This window comes from Rhea americana, unplaced genomic scaffold (genome assembly GCF_003343005.1).
Source record: "Rhea americana isolate MKP2758 unplaced genomic scaffold, rheAme1 scaffold_162, whole genome shotgun sequence".
In the NCBI taxonomy this organism is placed as follows: Eukaryota; Metazoa; Chordata; class Aves; order Rheiformes; family Rheidae; genus Rhea; species Rhea americana.
In genome coordinates, this window is record NW_028185728.1 from 1,335,467 (window position 1) to 1,355,688 (window position 20,222).

The window sequence follows — 20,222 nt, forward strand, 5'->3', positions numbered from 1 at the left end:
AGGTTGTGAAATTCATTTTTGAAACTATTTGCAAATACTCTTGCATTTCAGTGTGAGTTGAATTCTAGTAAGCTTCATGTGTTAGTCTTCCAAAATGAACATACTTCTAAGAAAGTCCTCCTGCTAGGATGAGGAATGAGTGGGTGGTCAGAACAATGGAGCTCATTTAATCACATTAATACCAAGTGATGAAAAGCATTTATATAAAAAGTGAGTTGGTGGTATGTCCATGTCAACTGTAAAGCAGAGAAGTTATTTTCCTGGAATGTTTTCTTATGAAAAATGTATTGATTCTGGATAAGCTTGTATGCTTTTCACAATGCAAGGCACCTTTATAAATTATGGTAGCACCTCAGTGAGTGGAATCTTGTCTTGTGTTACTCACTAGTGGTTTTCAAGGAGTAAAGTCTGAATGCTGTAAAACCAAGGTATTAAATCAAAACTCTGGAAAAAAAGCTCAAACATCAGTGTTAAGTGAGGTTCAAGGAAGTTGACTTGAAAATGTATCAGTTGTATTATTCTAAAAATTTAACTTCAAAACAAGAGTAATACTTTCATTAAATTATTCTTTAGTTTTTAACAACTGTATGAAATTCTTCCAGGTTTCTGATAGACAAACCTACCTTGTGATTTCTCTGGTTCTGTGTGTCATCCTGGGCTTGGTGCTGTGTGTGCAACGTTGCAGAAGCACGTCTCAATTCTGTGAAGACTACCTCTCTAAAATTCCCAAAAGTAATCATTACCCTAGCCCCAAAAGGTAATGTATTTGTATTTGAAACTTAATTGTTCTTGCAGCTTTTATTGATGGTTCCTAACCATCTAACCTAACTGATGCTTCAGTTCTAAGGGTCATCTTTCTGCAAGCTCACACACTGGGACTGATAGCCAAAACCAATTACTACTCTGTAGTAATGCTCACTTTTCACAAAGTAATGGTAGCATTTTGGGAGTACTGAGTGTAACATGCCTTGATAGCTTTTTGCAAGGATTGTGTTGTCAGTTTTTTCAGGCTTTCCTGGGTACCTTGGTGAATGACTGATTAACTCTTCTGTTGCTGCTTAGTAGGAAAATGTATATGACAGTCCTAGGAAAAGTGTGTTAAAGCTTTGTGGATTTTGTTCCATAGATGTTTTTCCTCGTATGACGATATGAATTTGAAAAGAAGAACTTCTCTTCCACTGGTCCGATCACAGTCCTTTCAGCTGTCTGGTAAAGAAGGTATTATTCCATACATCTGGTCTCTAGTGTTACTCTGTTAGATCTATATGATATGTCTTATTGTGAATATATAAGAACAGGATCACAAGTTAATGTCAAAGAACCCTGCAGTGTTACTATACTACTACTATATTTTTGGTTGCATTCTGTAAGCCGAGGTGGTCTAAGACCAAGTTACCAGACCCTCTCAGAACTGTATCAGTGTCCAWGCAGGTGCTTGTCTCCAGCAAGCACAACCTGTAAATGCGGTAGTTTTAATATGGCAGTCTTCTAGCTATATTGTGCTAAAACTTTGTTAAATTCACTATTTGTGCCCATAGAGCATAAAAGTACAGCATTCTTGGGGTTAATAGGAGTGCATGTAGGCAGTCAGGTTTGCAAAGCCATAAAGTTCGCAAGAAGTGGCCTTTTTTGGATATCAAGTTTGGGAAGATATCAGTGTTCTACTTCTCAGAAGTCCTGATCATCTGTCTTAAAGCTTGGCAGGTATTAAGGGATCCAAGTTTCTTAGCCATAGCAAGGAAATTTAGACCAGTTGGTTTGCTTTGGGCATGGGAGTGATCTAATCTTTTAAATATTCATATTATATTCAGGACAATTGAATTTGATTTCTTAGGCCTTCACCATACAAAAACTACTTCTAGTAACTACCAAGTATGCAGTTAATGCTGGATTTCTAGATGCAGCAGACATGCTTTATAGATTTTTTTTTTTGTACTGTGAATAAAACCCACATGAAAAATGATGAGTTGAACTGGGAAGATGTTGCAGCAGTGAGTAGCTAAAGCTTAGCTTATTTTATGCAAAACATGCCTTTTCAGAATTCTCTGCTGCTTAGGCTGGAAAGAGCGATTTACAAAGCACTGACAGCGGAAAGCCAGATCRGTCTTGTGTCAGTGTGAAAGCCTTAGTGTCCTTGATTGGTAAGCGTGCTTCTGATCTGCCCGATTGTGGACAGGGTAGGTTTAAGCACTGCTATAATGGTAGTATTTTTTAAAATCACCTTTTGCAGAACATTGTTTCTTTCCCCCAGAGAATGTTCTCTGGGAAAAGAAATACCTATCTATGGCCTAATCTATCAACAGATCAGTTGTTTTCAAGTATGTCATTGACAGCTGCCGTGACAGCACAGGGAGGTCCCTCAAAGTGTAGAGTTCGTTTTCAGTGCATACAAAGTATTGGGATCGTTTTCAGTGCATGTGTTTTATCCCCTGCGTTTGTAACAGGAGCAAAAATGTGTGTGGAAAAGTGGCGCACACTGTCATGRTATCGCTTATTTAAATTGCATTGTTCTAGAGCTGGAAGTGTCAGTTAGGACTGCTAAATTTGCAACCTCTCTTACAGTGGATCCAGAGGACCTGTACATTGTCGAACCTCTGAAGTTTTCCCCGGAGAAGAAGGTAAAGTAGATGTGAGAAAGAAAAGCTGAGTCTGAGCATGTTTCTGCCAGTAGGTGGTGCATGTTTAAGCCTCCTCACTGCTGTGCCAGTTGCTCAGTTTGGCTGTTACCCTTTGCCTGCCTTCTAGGAGCTAACTGTTTTTCTTGTTACTTGTGCTTTCAGAAAAAGCGCTGTAAATACAAAAGTGAAAAAATAGAGACTATCAAGCCAACAGCAGAGCCTCTGCATCCAATAGCCAATGGGGAAATTAAAGGAAGGAAGCCGTTTACGAACCAGAGGGACTTCTCTAATATCGGGGAAGTTTATCACTCTTCGTATAAGGGCCCTCCATCTGAAGGAAGCTCAGAAACTTCGTCACAGTCTGAGGAGTCCTATTTTTGTGGCATTTCAGCTTGTACGAGTCTGTGCAATGGGCAGACCCAAAAGACAAAAACTGAGAAGAGGGCTATAAAACGAAGGCGGTCTAAAGTTTCAGACCAAGGGAAACTCATAAAAACTCTAATACAGACTAAGTCGGGGTCAATGCCAAGCCTGCATGACATAATCAAAGGAAACAAAGATATAACAGTGGGAACACTTGGTGTCACGGCTGTTTCTGGACACATCTAAAACTAGCTGAACTTCTCGAACAGGAGAGTGTTTGTTCATTTGAGAACAGTCTGTGGTATTCTGTGGGAGGCTAGTGGGAGACGAAGAGCTCAAGTAATTGGAAAGTATTCAGAAATTTGGTTTCTGCCTTTTTAAATAGATGGGATTGTGTCAATCTTGGCTGTAAGCTGCAGCTTTACAAGGCTGATAATTTCCTATGAGAACAGCTTGGGGGGAGGGAGGGACAGGGTTCATTTTATAAAGGTTTTTTTCACAGTTCCTGGGGGCAGAGATTTTTTTGAAACCCAGTTTGTTGGGTGGAATAGGGATAAAAGCCTAATCCTCTTCCTTTAGCTTTGTTCCTATTTCTTGCACCTTCCCATATTTATGTGCCTTTTGTCTATTTATAATGCCACTGGAAGAGGGGAGATAAAATTGTTTGTCATTTTATTTTGTAATTTCTCTAGCTTTTTTGAAGATGCAACACTACAGTGCTGTAAAGGGACATGTGTTGACCTTCAGCTGGACTCAATGTGGACTGGATACTGTAAAAATACTAATAGATGGACCTACTTGACTAGATTCAGGTTTTGCAAACTCAGTGGAGGAAGAAAACTCAGCTGGAATTGTAATTGCAATTACGTTTATTTTCACCTTCAGTTACAAATCAGAACTGTAGTCTGTACTAAACAAATGACAGTTGATCTGATGCTTGTGAATGTGCATTTGTTACCTGGACTGACTGTTCTAGCTCTCTAAAAGAGGTAAATTGGGGTTGTTCACTCTTTCTGTGCTCAGAGTTYGGATAAAGGCTCAGCCTAAAAATGTGAGTGCGAGTTGGTGCAGCTGGGTAGTGTTCCATGCCAGCTCTGGATGTGTAGAGTTTGCAAAGCCKATAAGTCTAACCAGTCAGGTCCATTTAAAGCGGATGTTTCCATAATGTTTGCTTTTGTATTGGCTAACAAATGTGCAGTGTTTGTATGGTTGGTATTTTCATATGAGTTTTTTTATTTTGATTGTAATTGTATATTTGGATACTGTAGAATGAATGGTAAAATGTTGAATGTGTATCAGAGTGAGTGGAACACGAGGTTATTTCTTTTGAGAGGTTTTACAGGTTCATGTTGTAAAAGATAAGTTAACTTATTGAGCACTTTTAGTGGTACCCTTTTTAACAGATCTAATGCCTTTCTTGGGTATTGTATGTAATGTGACTTATTTAAAGCCTTTTTCTTTTTTTGCTGCTTTCTTGTTAGTTTATGAATACCTTAAGGTGATGTACTTTTGGAGTTGATCTGCACAATTAGCCAGTCAGAGCACATGAATCAGATTTCTTGAACCTGAAATCGAAAGGGCTTCAAACCCAAATGAGGAAGAGACTTACCACCTGAGTGCAGCACACCATGTTGTGGAACAAGAGTATGTAACTACAGAGCTGTAGTGCTATTAGAAACTGTGAATTTCCAAATAAATCTGAACACTTTGTCTTTAACTTAGTGGCTTTTTTCCTTTGAAAATCAAACTTGTGGCTTGATTTTATCTCTGAGAAGAGCTAGCTTTGCAAAATCATCATTGGGGATTGTTTGGCGGTTCACAGCTTAATYGTCATCCTAGATGAGTATGTCTGTGAAAAATGCTCATGGTTGAATGGTGCTTTGCCTGAAAGTTCAGAAATCCTTGCCATGTAAAACTGCTAKAAAGAAAAGTTTCAAGCAGCTGTCTCTAAGGCCCCATCAAGTCAAGAAGTTAGAAGTGGTAGCTTTGTGAAGATGTCTGCGTGTGAAGATGTCTGCATGAAATTATCTGTCAGTACTCAAAACTAAGGCTTGTGGTGGATGTAACAGGCACTTTCTTCTAAAGAAAGTGTTTACCTAAAGTCATATATCTCAAACAAGTGTTTTCAGTTAGAAGTTTGCCCCTTGCCAGTCTCCTCTTCCTCCTAACTTACTTCTGGCAAGTGTAGCAATGCTGAAGTCAGATGCCAAATTCACTGGCTGTCCAGCAACTATTTCTGTTATCAAGTGAGGTCTCTTCAGCACTAATCTTTTAGTGGAGTGTCTCCAGGTTTTCTGGCTCATCAGAAGGAGTTTTGTGATGGAGAGCAAAACCTTTGTTAGTTCTGAGTGAGTAAGAAAGTTTGCTTTTTTTCTTGCTTCCCCTCTCTTGGTACATCACTTAYAGGAAGCTTGATTTCCTTTACTGCCCTGGTAATTTTGAGCTATTCTTATATAAGAATAAGAATCTTATTGATATTCTTATCAGCTGAAGTGGGACACAAGTGAAACAGCCCATTTCCACTAAATTAGTATAAACCAATGACAGGTATTTATTTTGTCTATCTTCTGTCTTTTGTAGACTTGGTTTTCCCACAGCACTTGAGTTATCCTTGAAGATCTCCTGGAAATGACAGCTGAGCAGGCAGAACACTTTTCTGCGCTTCCTTATCCAAGAGGAATGTACTGCTTGTCCAAAAGCTTTTCTGTATATGTCTCCATCCTCTCCTGAGGAAATAAGCAAGGTGATACTTAGCTTTGGATTGAAATCTACTTTCTTTTTTTTCCCTGACACTCTTCTGCTGATATGATGTTATATCCCTTAGGTTCTGGTGAATCCRAGTAGGTTGTGTGTGTTTTCAATCCCAAGCACATGTTTAAATTTCCAAGTAAATAATTTCAGGTGTGAAAATAAATGGCTTCTAAAACAGCACTGGTTCCCTGATGTATTGTAATTGGAAAGAACTTGGAGTTGCTGCATTTATTGCAGATATTTTATCCATACRTGTTATGTAATGAACACATAGGCAACACACTATGGGAATGATACATAGCAGAGCTCCATTTGGATTATGCAGCTTGAGGCAGTGTGGCTCGCAGTTCACACTGGCGATGCGTGGAGATGTGGAAGACGTTAGAAGTGATAGATAATATAGGGCCAGAAACACTTCCCACTCAGGCTCAAGCGCTTCAACACTGAAAAGTCCGGGTAGCAGTCACACTTCTGGAGGTGTCCACTGAAATCAGTTTAAAGAATAAATGTCTTTAGCTGTGTAGATTCACTTTCCTGTAAGCTGCTTAATATCGCTAAGAAATGCGGCTCTAAGTGTTTAGGAGCTCAAGTGAATTCAGCTGGTGTGATGGGAGAACAAAGCTGTTGTCTGTAGTACAGCCAACTTACCGGTGTTTTAAGAGATGACCACAAGCGTGGCTAACAGACCTGGGTCGTCATGGTGAAGATACTAGCCAAGTCTTTTTGCGCTAAGTCAAAAGCGGTGGCTATTAGCAACAATGACTTTTGTGAACATAGTGCGTCCGTCATAGGGTCACTGCTAGTGCACATCAGACATGGAGTGACTTTCCGTACTGTGGTAAATACGCTACCTAAACACTTTGACTGTGTCTAGATCTAAACTCTCCAATCAATGCACAGGTTATACCTCAACCACTGAAAAAGCCCATGTTTGAAGGAACCTACTGAGCTGCTTAAGCTAGTGCAAACTTGTGTATTTGTTCTGGCAGTAGACTGGAGACTGAACCGCAGCTTCCTYGTGCTGTACTAATTACCTTTAATTACTTGTAACCACTTCTTTTTTTTTTCCTTAAAGTCAAGTTCTTATTGCTTAGTATCACTCTTTCATGTGGGCTTTTGAGTAATTTTTCACTTCCTATTTCAGTTTTATTAATGCCACGTTGACTCTAGCTTTCAAAACTTGATTCTTTACTCTGGTGAAATCAAGTCTCTTCTGAATTGATCATAATTTTTTATTTGAATAGTTTTTCAGGTAGACAGCTTATAAAGCTTGACAAACATTGACTGTGTGGATATTTAAAAGGAGGGTGTAGTTCATCTTGTGATATTTCATCAGTAGGGTCAAGCAGTCCTTGGAGTAAAATACCAAGAGACGTGCATGCATATGAAGTAGTAAGGACTGCATCCTTTCTCCATTGTCTTTTGCCAATTCTTTTCTCCAGTTGTTTCTTCAAATACCTGTCCTGGAGGCTGAGAGCTGCCTTATTTTTAGACACCATATACCAGTGGAAATGTGTCTCCATTTTYCTGAGTGTGATGGTGTCTAAGGTTTGTGTAGCAGGCAGCTACTGGGGTTTTTCTTAGCTTTGTACTGAGTAACAGCTTGTTCAAGGCCTGACTTACTCTGCACTTTCTAGAAGTGTGGTGGGGTGGGAAGGGTGTTGTGTACTCTTGGTATCTTCCATGGGAGCAAGGGACCTGGTCCAGGAGCTTTCCACACCTTCTGGGCTGCTGTGTTTGGTCTCTGACAAGGGAGACTGCTCACTGTCAAGGGTTCAGGCCAGCACAGTGGAAACGAGCCTAGCTACTGAGGGTTCCATGACTAAACCTCTTTTTTTTTTTTTAAAAAAAAAAAAAAAAAAAAGCTTTAAAACTGTTTATAAAAAAAAAAAAAAAAACCAAAAAAAAAAAAAAAAAAAAAAAAAATATTTTTTTAATTTTCTCAACCCTTTTTGTTTTTTTTTGTTAAGGTTTTTTTTTTTTTTTTTTTTTTTTTTTTTCCCCCTCAGTGTAATGCTTGACTTCAAAAAGTCATGCTGGGATAGCTATGAGAAATTACTTTTGTGTTAGAGCATATATTGCTCTAAAGTGGCTATTAATTGGTAGGTGTTGGCTTTGTTGCTACCACCTGTGGCAGAAACTTGTATGGTATGATGTGCTCTTGATTGCCTTAGAGATCAAACTTGGCAGATATGAAAAGTGAAGTAATATCAACTCATTTATTTCTAGGCTGCTTTATAAGAAGGGCTTAGTCAATTAGTTGTAATTGTTTCCTCTCTGTTTTAGGATGTCTGTGTTTTCACCCACATTTTTTCAAAAATACAGATTTTGATAGAATTTATCGTGAGTTTGGGAGTCCTGAAGCCTCTCTATAAAGGAATTACCTAAGCATACAAAYTGCACTATTTACATAGGGAATGCTGTTATGTTTTCAGTTCCAGGAGGCGAATAGAGACTAAGCAAGAAACCTGAGGGAACAGTCAAAACTGACAAAAGGGCACTGAAAACTGATGGATCCTGTCAGCCTTTGTGCGTAAGGGCACAACAACACAGCTGACTGAATTCCAGCGTGTTTGAAAGTAATGTTGTGTCACGCTACCTGTAGGAAATGCCCAGAGATGATGAAAGTGGTAATAAGCACTTTTGGGGACTAGACTAGAGAGAGATGAGCTTTAGTGTGAGTATCAGCATTTTATATTCAAGTGGAAGTAGGGAGGGGTGTAGAGTCTTATCTTTCAGGGTGTTATGTTAATCTCCTAAGGCATAGATGTAGTGCATTAAAGATCATGGTGATGGCAGAATCGGACTTTCAACTTAAAGGTACCAGTGGGAGGTTACATGAAGCTGTTGCATCCACCTGAGCACTGCTGCAACCTCTGGTAATAGTTCCCACACAAACCGATCAGGGGATCTCTTGCAGCAAGCCTGTGACAGCTGAGAAAGGAGCTGTTTCCTGTTGTGAAAGCTGCCGTACACAGAAGCGCTTCGAGCGCTTTGATCTCTTTGTGCTTGCCCAGGGTCAAGAAGTATTTAGGCAACACAAATGCTTGCATCGGAGGATGGACTGTCACAAATGTATCACGAGCTGTGCTTGGCAAAATGCAGTATCTAGTGTTTTATCTTAAGCACCAGAGTGGAAAGACAGTATTTTAAAAATGAGCAAAACCAGCTATGTGGTATTGCTAGGAACAGAACTRAAGTGTCTTTGGGTGGCTTTTGCCATCCTGCAGTGCAAGGTAAGACAAGATGGAACAGCTTAACTTGCTTCACTTAATTTGGTACAAACATGTTCCACTTCATTTGGAACAATTAAAGTGTTGAGCTCTGACCACAAAGCGGTGTGGGCAGGCCATCAGGCAGTGTGTCTCATCTGGAAACCCTGAGTGTCAAACAGTATCAGGTATTGGTGAAGAAATTACTGGGGTTTGTAACCAGCCTGAGAAAAATCAATGTTCCCAGAGCTTGTTCAGATGAAATGTGTTAGCCATGACTTAGCTTAGCAGGGGATAGCGAAAATTGTGAATTCTTATGTATCCCTTTGGTAACTTTTTAATTAAACAAAGACTTTCTGATGAATGCCTTGCCCTCAGCTACATATTTAAGAGTTTTGAAACTTTTTGCCACCTTAATGCTGTCTCACCTRTTAGACACATGGCCTGTGAACTGCAGCTGGTCTTGCTCATGCTGCTTTTGATTAGAATCACTAAGTCACTGATTAGAAGTGTAGTTCTTGATAGAGAAAGGGGAAGTTAACTGCTAGGTCCACCTTGTGGACCTAGTAATGCAAAAGAAATGTTTCCTAGTTTGAGGCTTTTTTCCCTTTGTTACATGTGGTGGCTGGAGCAGGCATCAAGCTCCTGAGCCCTTTACACATTCACAGCAAACAAGAATTATTGTCTGATCCTTTAAAAGAACTAAGCAGCAAATCAGTATCTCCCATTAATCATAACATGGCACGGTTACTTTTGAAACTTCAAGGTTTTGTACATCGCCCATAAAAACATCTTGCTCAGAGTTCAATCTCAAGAACAGCAGCTGAAGGTCCCTCAGTGTTTTGGGTGGTCAGCTGATCTGGGGTACTTCTTTAGGGCACTATATGCAAGCATTTTGGGGCTTGCTGTACACAGCATTAATGCTCCAGTATCATCTCAGTGATGCAGAGCTGGGGTGTGATCTTGGTGAAGCTTTTTTTTTCAAATGGGCTGGAAATGGCAGCTCCAACTGTGGAGCACAAAATTGTCAAGTACTGACTAGGAATCAACTTACCTCATAGACYAGCAGCACCAGTTGGCATTTTCTTGGTTTGTGACTGTCTTTGTGGTAGCAGCCTGCAGTGGAGTGTAGATTCCTACCAAAGAGCTTGTGAAGGTACTTCTCAGCTGTTGAAGGAGAGGACAGCAAATCAACATCTGCAGCTTTACTGTGGTCTTCCTCCCAGCCTTTGAGCAGCCCAACAGCTTGTTCCATTTTCTTCCATGACTAAGCTGTTCTGTGTTATTAAATAACTTGCTTTTCTCCTCCTCGTACATTTAAGCAATGGGTAAAACAGTACTGTTTGCAAAAACGATTGCTTCATTACTTCATCATCCCTCTATCTCATTTCCATGCTTCTATTACAAATGCAATCAAAATCTTCCCCTGCTCTTTTCTCAGYTGGCTTGGTTCCTTTCCCTGCTCAAGTCTCTCCTACCCCTGTTTCCACACTAAAGGGCCCTGCAGAGACTCAAGGCTGCTGCTTACTTGGTGGGAGCATGGCATAGTTCACTATTCTAAATAAAAGAGAGTACAAAGTATCTTACTCACTGGAAGGGGGGGGGGGDGGGTTTATGGCAAGCACTATGATGCCAGAGCAGGGCCTTTAGGAATGGATTTTGAAATCTGCTTTGGACTGTGAATACAGGAACATTTTTTTCATGAGCTGCTCATGCAAAGGCATGTCTCTGTACCTCAGATGTTTTAAGGAGTGGTAGTTGAGGAAATCAAAAGCATCAGCCTTGCATGGGCAAACTAACTGTTTAAAAAAAAAGTAATAAACAAAACAAGGACGTCAGCGTTCACCGCAATGTTGTGCAGAGCTGTGGAGTGCTACGTGTTGCTGGGCCACAGAGAGCGTTGCAGCTTTGAGCTTCTGCTAACGCTTTCTCCATGGGATTCCCCCAGAGCAGAAGCTGGACAGACAGAAGAGCAGTGTGTGTGATGAGTGCCTTTCTGTCCAGCCTCTATGGGGGAGTTRGTGGGTAGTCCTGTAGAGCTATTACAAGACCCTTGGAACTGATACAGCTTATTTATGTCCCATCTGCCTTGTAAAATCCAACAGATGTGTATCCCAGGAGTTCAGGCAGCACAGGACTGATGGGCCCTTTGGTCAGGGTTCCTGCACTGTGGATGCAGTGAGTTTCTGGCAATGCTGGCTGAGTTCTGGGGTGTAACTCAAAGCCTTTTGAGCCTCTTTGAAGGCTTCAGTCAATGGAGTTATGGTTGGGGGCAGTTTTTCCTCAAGTGCCTCTTTAAGCATTCAGTCAAAAATCCTTGTCTTTTATGCTTTCAGCATAAACTTCAGCTGTAGTTTCCAATTGGTAGCTTTCTGGGAAGCTTTTATTTGTGAAATTGAAGAGACTGCTGCTGTTGGAAATCTTGTCCCTATTTACATGTTTTCACATGTTGTCTGTCCCTCTTAAACTTCTCTCCAGTGAACCAGRGTGAGTGCCTTTGCTCTGAGGCAGTTTTTTTCACCCTCTTCCTGAGCCCTGCTGAAGTTGAATATGATCGTGCAATGTGAGTTTGGCGCTGTCTGTGTCTTCCTGTTTGTCGTGCTTGTGCTATGCGAGCTTACAGCACAGGGATCCTGCACCCTTTCTCCATGGAAAGCTAACATCCAGCTGGGGCAGCCTCTGTATCAGTTTCAGAACTATTTTTCCTAGGTTGTTATTTTCTCCTAAAGGGTCTGATCACAGTTACCAACCATTTTCATCTGCAATTATTGTGTAGCATTTTGTTTTCTTTAATTTTTCCCCAATCAGTGCTAAAGATGTTCAAATGGTATTGTGTCAAGGATAATCCCCAGGAGAAATTCAGAAGCTTTGTCTGTGCTCTCAGTTTGGATGCATCTCTTTCTGATGTAGCCGTTAACAAGCCTTAATGACTTGCATCTGTTTTGCACACTTCAGCTGATACTTGCTGTTTGCAAAAACAAGACTGTTCTCAAAACCTGATTGCCTCTCCTGGCTCTGCTGGTAGATTTTAGACTGGGAAAACAAAAGGTGGATCAGGTTGTAATTTCTAGGGTTAACATTGTGAAATGAACACATCGTTGGTTCTTTATCCTGTCTTTTTGAATGAGAACGCTTCTTAGCTAATTCTTCAGTTGTTCTTGGTTGTAATTTTTGCAGCCCTGTAGACTTTCAATAGTTTTTTTTTTTTTTTTTTTTTTTTTTTTTTTTTTNTTAGCATTTCTGCCAGTCATTATTGTGGTATGATATTTGTTGACACGTTTTTCTTTGTCCAGAGCCTGCTGAGAGTCTCCTTCCTACGTAATGGGTCATGCTCCACTTTTTAATTAATTAATTTATTTATTTATTGACAAGTATTAGATCTAGATCACTGTTCAAGTTCTGTTTTCCTTGATAAATGTCAGGAATTCCATCCTGTTGTCCTTAAACCTGCTAGATACAGACTTTTAGCTGTATTTCTAAGTGCTGGCCAGTTCTCATTGCTATCAGAATCTAGGTGTTGTTAATACTGAGTATCATAAATAAGAGTTCCTATTTTTCCTCAGGGGAAGCGTGTGTGCACATGCCTTCTGAGCAAACCCTCCTCCTGTGTCCATGTAGCTGTGGCTTGTCTTCTGTTGTGTGTTTGTGGGCAAAGGGGATCCTCTGACAAAGAGCATATAAAGTTTTTCCTTTTGAAAATACTTCCTCCTGTTCAAATGGGGCTGCAGAAAACAGTGTGGGCCTCCTGCAAACAGTGCAAAGAGAAGGACAGGGAGGCAGAGAGCCACAGCTGACTCCCATCTTGTTTCCCTGTGTCTGTCCTCTTTTCCTGCTCTTGGCCCTCTAGTGAAAGAGACTCAGTGACTCAGGTGTCTGTCTTCAGCAAATTGTCCTGCTATTATTTCAAAAGTCCTGTTTGTTAATACCATGTGTCATGTGAGCAACAAGAAGCCAGCTGAGCGCAGAGCCTGCAGGCATCGTGATGTGATGCACAGAAGCAGCTCTGCTTACCGCTGCTTTCCAGGGTGTATCATCTTGGTGGTCTCTGAAGGTGATTGCAAAGGAAACAGAATGTGAGAACAAGATCAGCATGGTGGGGTGTGCTGGGAAGGGAGAGGTCTCCGAAAACACACTGTGCACCAAAAAAAGATCCTTTGATGGTAAAATAAGCCCAAGCTTTGGTTTGCCACAACATGTGGTATTAGCAGGCTCTTGATCTGAACATGCGAATGAGAAGATGCAGCATGGCTGAAATGGTTTTCACTGATTTCATTGTGTCTGCCCTGTCATCCACTCACAGAAAAGTGTATTAGTGAAAAAAGAAAGCAGTGGGTGACAAGTAAGTACATCTGTGACATTTAAGAGAGGTAGCTAATGTGCCTGCAATCCCACCAACATAAGCTGTCTGCATTGAACACAGTATCAGAAAAACCCTGAGAGTGGATTCTTTCCAGGCCAAGCTGCAGGTTTGGTGGCTTTTGGCCCTCCCTCCAGCTCTATATAATTGTATGAGGCCATCCAGCCCCATCCTTCAGAGTCCTGATCACCTTCTATGGAGGAAAAGAAGGTGATCAGGAGTAGCCAGCATGGATTCAGGAAGGGGAAATCCTGCTTAACCAATCTGATGGTCTTCTATGATGGCATTGCTGGCTGGGTAGAGGAGGGGAGGGCAGTGAACGTTGTCTCCCTTGACTTCAGCAAGGCTTTTGACACTGTCTCCCATAACATCCTCCTAGAGAAGCTCAGGAAGTGTGGGTTAGATGAGTGGACAGTGAGGTGGATTGAGAACTGGCTGAAAGGCAGAGCTCAGAGTGTCGTCATCAGTGGTGCAGAGTCTAGTTGGAGGACTGTTCAACTTCATCAGTGACCTGGATGAGGGGACAGAGTGCCTCCTCAGCGAGATTGCTGATGATCCCAAGCTGGGAGGAGTGSCTGACACACCTGAGGGCTGTGCTGCCATTCAGAGAGACCTGGACAGGCTGGAGAGCTGGGTGGAGAGGAACCTCCTGAGGTTCAACAAGGGCAAGTGCAGAGTCCTGCACCTAGGAAAAAATAATCCTAGGCACCAGTACAAGCTGGGGGCTGACCTKSTGGAGAGCAGCTSTGCAGAGAAGGACCTGGGAGTGCTGGTGGATGACAAGCTGACCATGAGCCAGCAATGTGCCCTTGTGGCCAGGCAGGCCAATGGTATCCTGGGCTGCATTAGAAGGAGTGTTGCCAGCAGGTCAAGGGAGGTGATCCTGTCCCTCTAACTCAGCCCTGCTGAGGCCTCATCTTGAGTACTGCGTCCAGTTCTGGGCTCCCCAGCACAAGAGAGACATGGAGCTACTGCAGAGAGTCCAGCRTAGGGCTACAAAGATGCTCAGAGGGCTGGAGCACCCGCCCTACGAGGAAAGGCTGCAAGAGCTGGGCCTGCTTAGCCTGGGGAAGAGCAGACTGAGGGGGGATCTGATCAGTGTGTACAAGTACCTGAAGGGAGGGTGTCAGGGGGACAGGGACAAACTTTTCAGTTGTCCCATGTGACAGGACAAGAGGCAATGGGCAGAAATTGAAGCACAGGAAGTTCCGCCTGAAYGTGAGGGGGAATTTCTTCCCTGTGAGAGTGACGGAGCACTGGGACAGGTTGCCCAGAGAGGCTGTAGAGTTTCCTTCTCTGGAGATACTCAAAGCCCGCCTGGATGCAACCCTGCCTACCATGCTCTAGGTGTCCCTGCTTGAGCAGGRGGGTTGGACTAGATGATCTCCAGAGGYCCCTTCCAACCTTACCTATTCTGTGATTCCATGGTAGGACAGATATTTAATTTTGAGAGCTGTTGATGAGATGTGTGCCATATAGCAAGAATGAAAACCATCTGACTGCTCAGCCAACATGAGGTACCTATGCAGAGCTGGTTGTCCTGGGGTAAATTCAAAACTGAATTTGTGAATAGTTGTACAAAGACAAGGCAGCTCTGGCATGGCTTACTTTGGTTTTTGAGGGCCAGTCCGTTCCTGAACCAGCATCCCAAAAGTACAAGGGAGTTTCCTTGCTCTGTTCTATGCTCTTCAGATGGTCTTCTTCCCTCCTTCGTAACTGGATGTTGCCTGCATTGCCAGAGGAGCTCTGTTCCAACAGTCGAGCTCTTCTGTCCTCCAGCCCCAATTACCTGGCTGGAGGAGAGGCAGTGGTAACCCTGTTTGAAGAGAGGATTTTGGTCCCAAGAAGTCCCAGTCTTTGGTCTCTGCTCCCCAGTTCATCACTATATTTTACAGCAGCTGAAGGGGCCACAGAGGGCTGTGGAAGAAATAATGATTCCCTATTTCCCTCAATGTCTACCTCGTAAAGAACCACAAATGTACTGTACTCACTGGTCTGAGTGAGGCAGCACAGGTGCCAACCGCTAGGAAATGGTGCTGAGCAAGGAGCCTGAGCAGATAATGCATCCCCCACACACAGCTCAGGTGCCTGAGCCTAGTGGAGCAACAGGGCTGGAGTGCTGCATAGGCAGCATGAGGAGTGCATTGATGGTAGATGCTTGCCCAAGCAGCCTGCTGTCTCTCTTGGCTCCTAGCTGGAGGCATCTTTCGCTCACTTTTTCTGCTATACAGGGTAGCAGAAGCTGCCGAAGAAGCCTGGTTTTGCTCCAAGGTGATACGTATTTCCTGCGTTACAGCATGCTACTTGTTGAGCCTGGCCACTGCCCTGCAGTGATTTGGTGTGGGTGAAGGCTGGGTTTGGGCTGTTAATCCTGGGGCAGCTGTACTGAGGCTGCAGTAGTGACACTGCCTTCCTCTTTTCAGTTGCATAGGTTTATTACACCACAGTGGGACAGGGTCAGTGACCAGACCTCTGCTCTGTCAGGGATTATACAGAACTGTACACACAATCCATGCCCTAAGGAGCAGATAGAGGAAAGGGAGAATGTGCAACAAGCTGCCATAAAAGTAATTTGTCCTGTACAAAATGAAGTAATTCCCCAATGTCCACCGCCACACTTGGGATTTGATTTTCTTCCCTTTTTCCAAGGAGAAGAGTCCTTGGCTCTGCCTCTTCCCTCTTGTGCAGGCTGCTAGACCCACGACAGGCTTTACTGTTGCCTCTACTCTTGGTCCAGGGCACCACAGTGGAAAAGCAGCTGCCTCTGCCCGAGTGGGCTGCTGGAAAAGGTGGTTGGCTGGCGTGTGTGTGCTAGGCTGATTACTCAGCCCCTGCTTGGTGCCCTGCAAGTGCTTTGCTGCTCAGTGCACCTGCTCCTGAACCTAGCTGTTGGGTGCAGTTTTGTGCGAAAGCAGCCTGCTGCCAGGTTTGCCCTGGTGTACATGTGCTGCCTCAGTGTGGGAGGAGCAGGCGGGCAACCCTGAACTTGCAGCTGAGGGCGGAAACTCTTTGGGGTTTCTTGCTGCTGCTTGAGGCTTTCATAGAGGCGCAGCATCTGAGCTGGGTGTTTGCTGCTAGAGTGATGCAGGCATTTAGAGGCAGAACTGGGTCTTCCCCCAGGACTCAGTCTGGGCCAGCCCCAGCGCCTTTTAGCTGCCACACAGAAGATCACACAAAGCACGTCCAGCCCATCCGACTCCCAGCCATGCAGCAGAACTTGAACTACGTGTACCCTCAGATCTTCTGGGTGGATGGTTGTACCAACCTCAGCACTTCCGGCCCCTCGGCATCCTCCATTGCCCCCTTCCCACCACCGGTACCTGATCGGAAGAGAAAGCCAAGGAGCAACAGAGAAGGGAACAGCATCGGCTTCCTGGTGGTCTCCTTGCTGATCCTACTGTCTCTCACTGGAGTTGGACTGAGCATGTTTCAGATTTTTCGCCTGGAGAAGGAACTGACCGAACTCAGAGAGGTAGAGTCCATCTGGCTTGTCACAGAAGCTCTGGGGGGGGTGGGGATGGGGGGGGGAAGAAAGAAACCTAAACCAGGTCTGAGATGCTCGGGCGGTGCAGAACTCCCCATGGGGCAGATACTTGAATGTCTGCCCTCCTTGTCTAAGTGGGGTTGTTTTACATTGTAGAGGACTGCTCTGTTGGGGGCTATGATATGTCTGGTTGTCTCTAATTTCTAAGTGCTGCAGGGTCTCTGTCCTTGGATGTACTTTCTCTTACTGCTCTGCAGTTCCACTTGAGTGTCCAGAACTAGCCGCTGTCAAAGATAGTCCTTGGCTGTTCCAGATGACGCCCTCACATTCTTCCCATGCTAAGAGACCTTGTCCTCTTTTCTTTTGACAGTCTGCCAGCACTGAACACATACCTCCAGCTCTGGAGAAACTCATAGGTGAGTTGATGTAGGTAGAGGAACTCCCTTCTTGTAGTTTGTCTGAATGCTTCCATCTCACTTTTCCCTCCGCATGTCAAGGTAGCAAAAACAGGGTTGCAGCTCTGATGCTCTGAAAGCACTGATTTCACTACTTTAGTTGGAATGGAAAATGTAGCTCCAGGGTGCTGGGAGGGGTCGCAAACCCTGCCTGCTTGGAGGAGAGCTGTCTCGGTATCACCCCTGGGTATGGGGACGATCTGCCCCTGGCTTGGACCTCCCAGTCCCCAACGGGCAATGGTGCTAGAGGGGCTCTACAGTGAGTTGCTACTGCCCTAACATACAGCAACAACATGAATGGAGTGAGGAGAACAGAGATCCTAGATAGGCATCACTCAYGTTACTTCTTTGTTTCCTTAATATTCAAGATTTTGCAAGGACACGGAGGGTTTCATTTTCTTTGGGGGTGGACGATTCATTTCCTCTCTTGAGAGGGCAATTTATTTTTTCCAAAATTCTTTTCGTACAAAGTCTCACTGTAGACAAAGCTGATTGAGAAAAGCCTGATGATATTTTTTTTTTCTTTTAGAAAAAAGTCATTTCAGTGAAATTGAAACTTTCCACAAGAACCTTCCAATTTTTCTAAAATATCATTTAGGAAAAAAGCAGAGTTTCAGTTAGACTGGAGCATTATCAAAATTATACTTGGAAATTTCAGACTTTTTTTTTCTATTTTACTTTTACATAGCATGTTGATATTAACAATGATGATRTCTCTTATCAAAGAAGGTTAAAGCTGAAAGAAATGTTTAGTTTTTTGACATACCTGAAAAGATACTTTTTCTTGAGGATTTTGTTTAGTAGGAAAGATCATTTCTTTTCAAGTTTGTTCTGATATAGAATGAAAGCAAAATTTGAAATAGCAAAACTCCTTGGAAAGGACAGTCCTGATTTCAAATTAACTTTGTAGTCTGTTGCTTAGAGGAAGGAGAGCTGTCATTTTAACCAAATGCTCAGTGCTCTGATCAGAGGCTACTTTAGCAGCACCTGAGTCATAAATTTATGAGCACAAGGCATAAATACTAACCTCAAAATTCTTGAGGTTCATAAATAAATAAAGCCAGGGAAACAGTGTAAAGGAGAAGACAGAGAAGAAAGGGGAATTTAGCTGGYGTGAGAAAAGCAGAGGTTTCTTTTAAATTCTGAGAACCTGGTGCTTGGGAATGGATACTGAATGGAAGGGAAGGATGGGGTGGGATGGAATCCAAGCATCCACCTGTTTTCACTGTAACTGGCCTCCCTCTATGGGGGGGGGGGGCAGCATTTTTCTAGCTGTGTTCTGCTTCTTACAGAGTCTGCCTGGCCAGCAGAATGGTTTGTAGGATGTCTTAAATATCTTTTCTCATCTAATAATGAGGAGGAGGGTTGGTACTAAGCAGCTAGCTGTCTGCTGTCACAGGGACAGGTGCCACTGGCAGTGCTGGACTGGAAAGGGGCAGTAAAACAGAGTCATCTTTGGCAGGACATGAGTAGTCACCTTGGCATGGGCCCGAGATGCCAGGTAATGGGGCAGTACTGTCCTCTCCTACACCCTGAGGGAGAGGCCTCTGCTTGAGCTTACCGATTGAGCCATTTCAAGATGAAAGCTCTCCTTGCTCGTTTGTACTTCCCCTTGCTTCTGGTTAATCTGGATCCTTTGCTGCAACGCTTCCTTGCTTTGAAGCATTTGCTTGAGCACCTATCTGCCTTGCTGCACCAAGCGGTGTTGCCTGTGTGCCCTGTGCTGCTCTGAACCTGCCCCATTTCAGCATTACAGACAGCTCCCTTTGGTCTCTGGGCTGGCTTCTCCATGGAGCGTGTGGCTAAAGTTTTCTCCATTTTCATGCAGGGGAGAAGAGCRAGTCAGTGAAAAAGGAAGAAAGGAAAGCAGCACACTTAACGGGTATGTGCTGAGGGCCCAGTGAGACGGGAGCGCGGGGGACAAGGCAAGTGTGGCTGGGGCAAAAGGGCAGCCTGGTTATAGCTGTGAGGAGTCTGCCTCATATAGGCCTTCTCAGTTCCCTTGGGTAACGTGCGTGCTCTGAGAGTTCAGAGTTACCCCACAGCTAAAATCTTGTCCTCCATTTAGGCTTTTCAGCCTAAGTGGTTTTTGGTTTTTGTTTTGCCTTCGGGGTCTGCTGGACCAAAAGCTCTCAGAAGAGGCTGGTGCTGAACAAGCAGAAGGTGACAGCTCCTACCTCTGTGGGGCTTGGGGCGGATGTCCAATGCCGAAATGAGCATGTAGAGAACAGGGGACTTGTCTTGACACTGGAGAAAACCAGAAAATGCCTGTGCTTCTCAAATCGCCCCTCTGGTCTCGGCTTCCAGGGAACCCCATGCAGCAGGACCTCCCTTTGGAGTGGGAACCGATCTCCGGACATGCCTTCACCACCGGCGTTCAGTACCGCAATCAGGGCCTGGTGATCAATGAAACCGGCCTCTACTTCGTATACTCCAACGTGCTCTTCCGTGGAAGCGCCTGCAGCAGCCAGGTGTTAACCCACGTTGTGTACAAGAAAAACCCAGCCTCCCCGGGCAGCCAGGTGCTGATGGAGGACAAAAAGATCAACTACTGCACCAATCAGAAGATGTGGGCTCGGAAAAGCTACCTGGGGGCTTTGTTCAAGCTCAGGGAAATGGACAGTCTGCATGTCAACGTTTCCAAAATCGCTCTGGTTAATTTTGAGGAATCCAAGACTTTTTTTGGCTTATTTAAACTTTGAACAGCGCTGTCAGTGCGCGGCCGGCAGCCCCGCACACACTAGGACATGCAAGGGTGGGCTGAGTGGCAGCCAACCTGCCCGGGCGGGCAAGCTGGAGTCTTGCACCTGGAAGCCCACCAAGAAACTGTGTTTTTGGCCTTTGGAATGAGAGGGCTTGAGAGCACGAGTAAGGCTCTCCAGGGTCTGACACCTGGCCTCTGGAAAGGTCCTGGGGTAACGTGAATAAACAGCACGTTTTCCCCCGCCCTGACGAAAAAGCCAGGGTGCGCCGGAGATGACC

At 43.9% G+C, this 20,222-nt stretch overlaps 2 protein-coding genes across 4 annotated transcripts in view; both read left to right on the forward strand.

Moving 5' to 3' along the window:
* SUCO (SUN domain containing ossification factor) overlaps positions 1–4,698 on the forward strand; it is a 44,261-nt gene extending 39,563 nt beyond the window's left edge. For all 3 annotated transcript variants that reach the window (XM_085300261.1, XM_085300262.1, XM_085300263.1), the window contains 4 exons: positions 603–757; positions 1,127–1,218; positions 2,563–2,618; positions 2,781–4,698. In XM_085300261.1, the coding sequence (XP_085156387.1) occupies positions 603–757; positions 1,127–1,218; positions 2,563–2,618; positions 2,781–3,227 (750 nt within the window). In that variant the 3' untranslated portion in view covers positions 3,228–4,698. The remainder of the gene's footprint in view (positions 1–602; positions 758–1,126; positions 1,219–2,562; positions 2,619–2,780) is intronic.
* Positions 4,699–16,383: 11,685 nt separating this feature from the next.
* On the forward strand, positions 16,384–19,942 carry FASLG (Fas ligand). The gene is made up of 4 exons (XM_085300204.1): positions 16,384–16,773; positions 17,156–17,201; positions 19,069–19,122; positions 19,548–19,942. The coding sequence occupies exons 1-4, from the start codon at positions 16,384–16,386 to the stop codon at positions 19,940–19,942; spliced, it is 885 nt and encodes a 294-aa protein (XP_085156330.1).
* Positions 19,943–20,222: the final 280 nt, after the last annotated feature.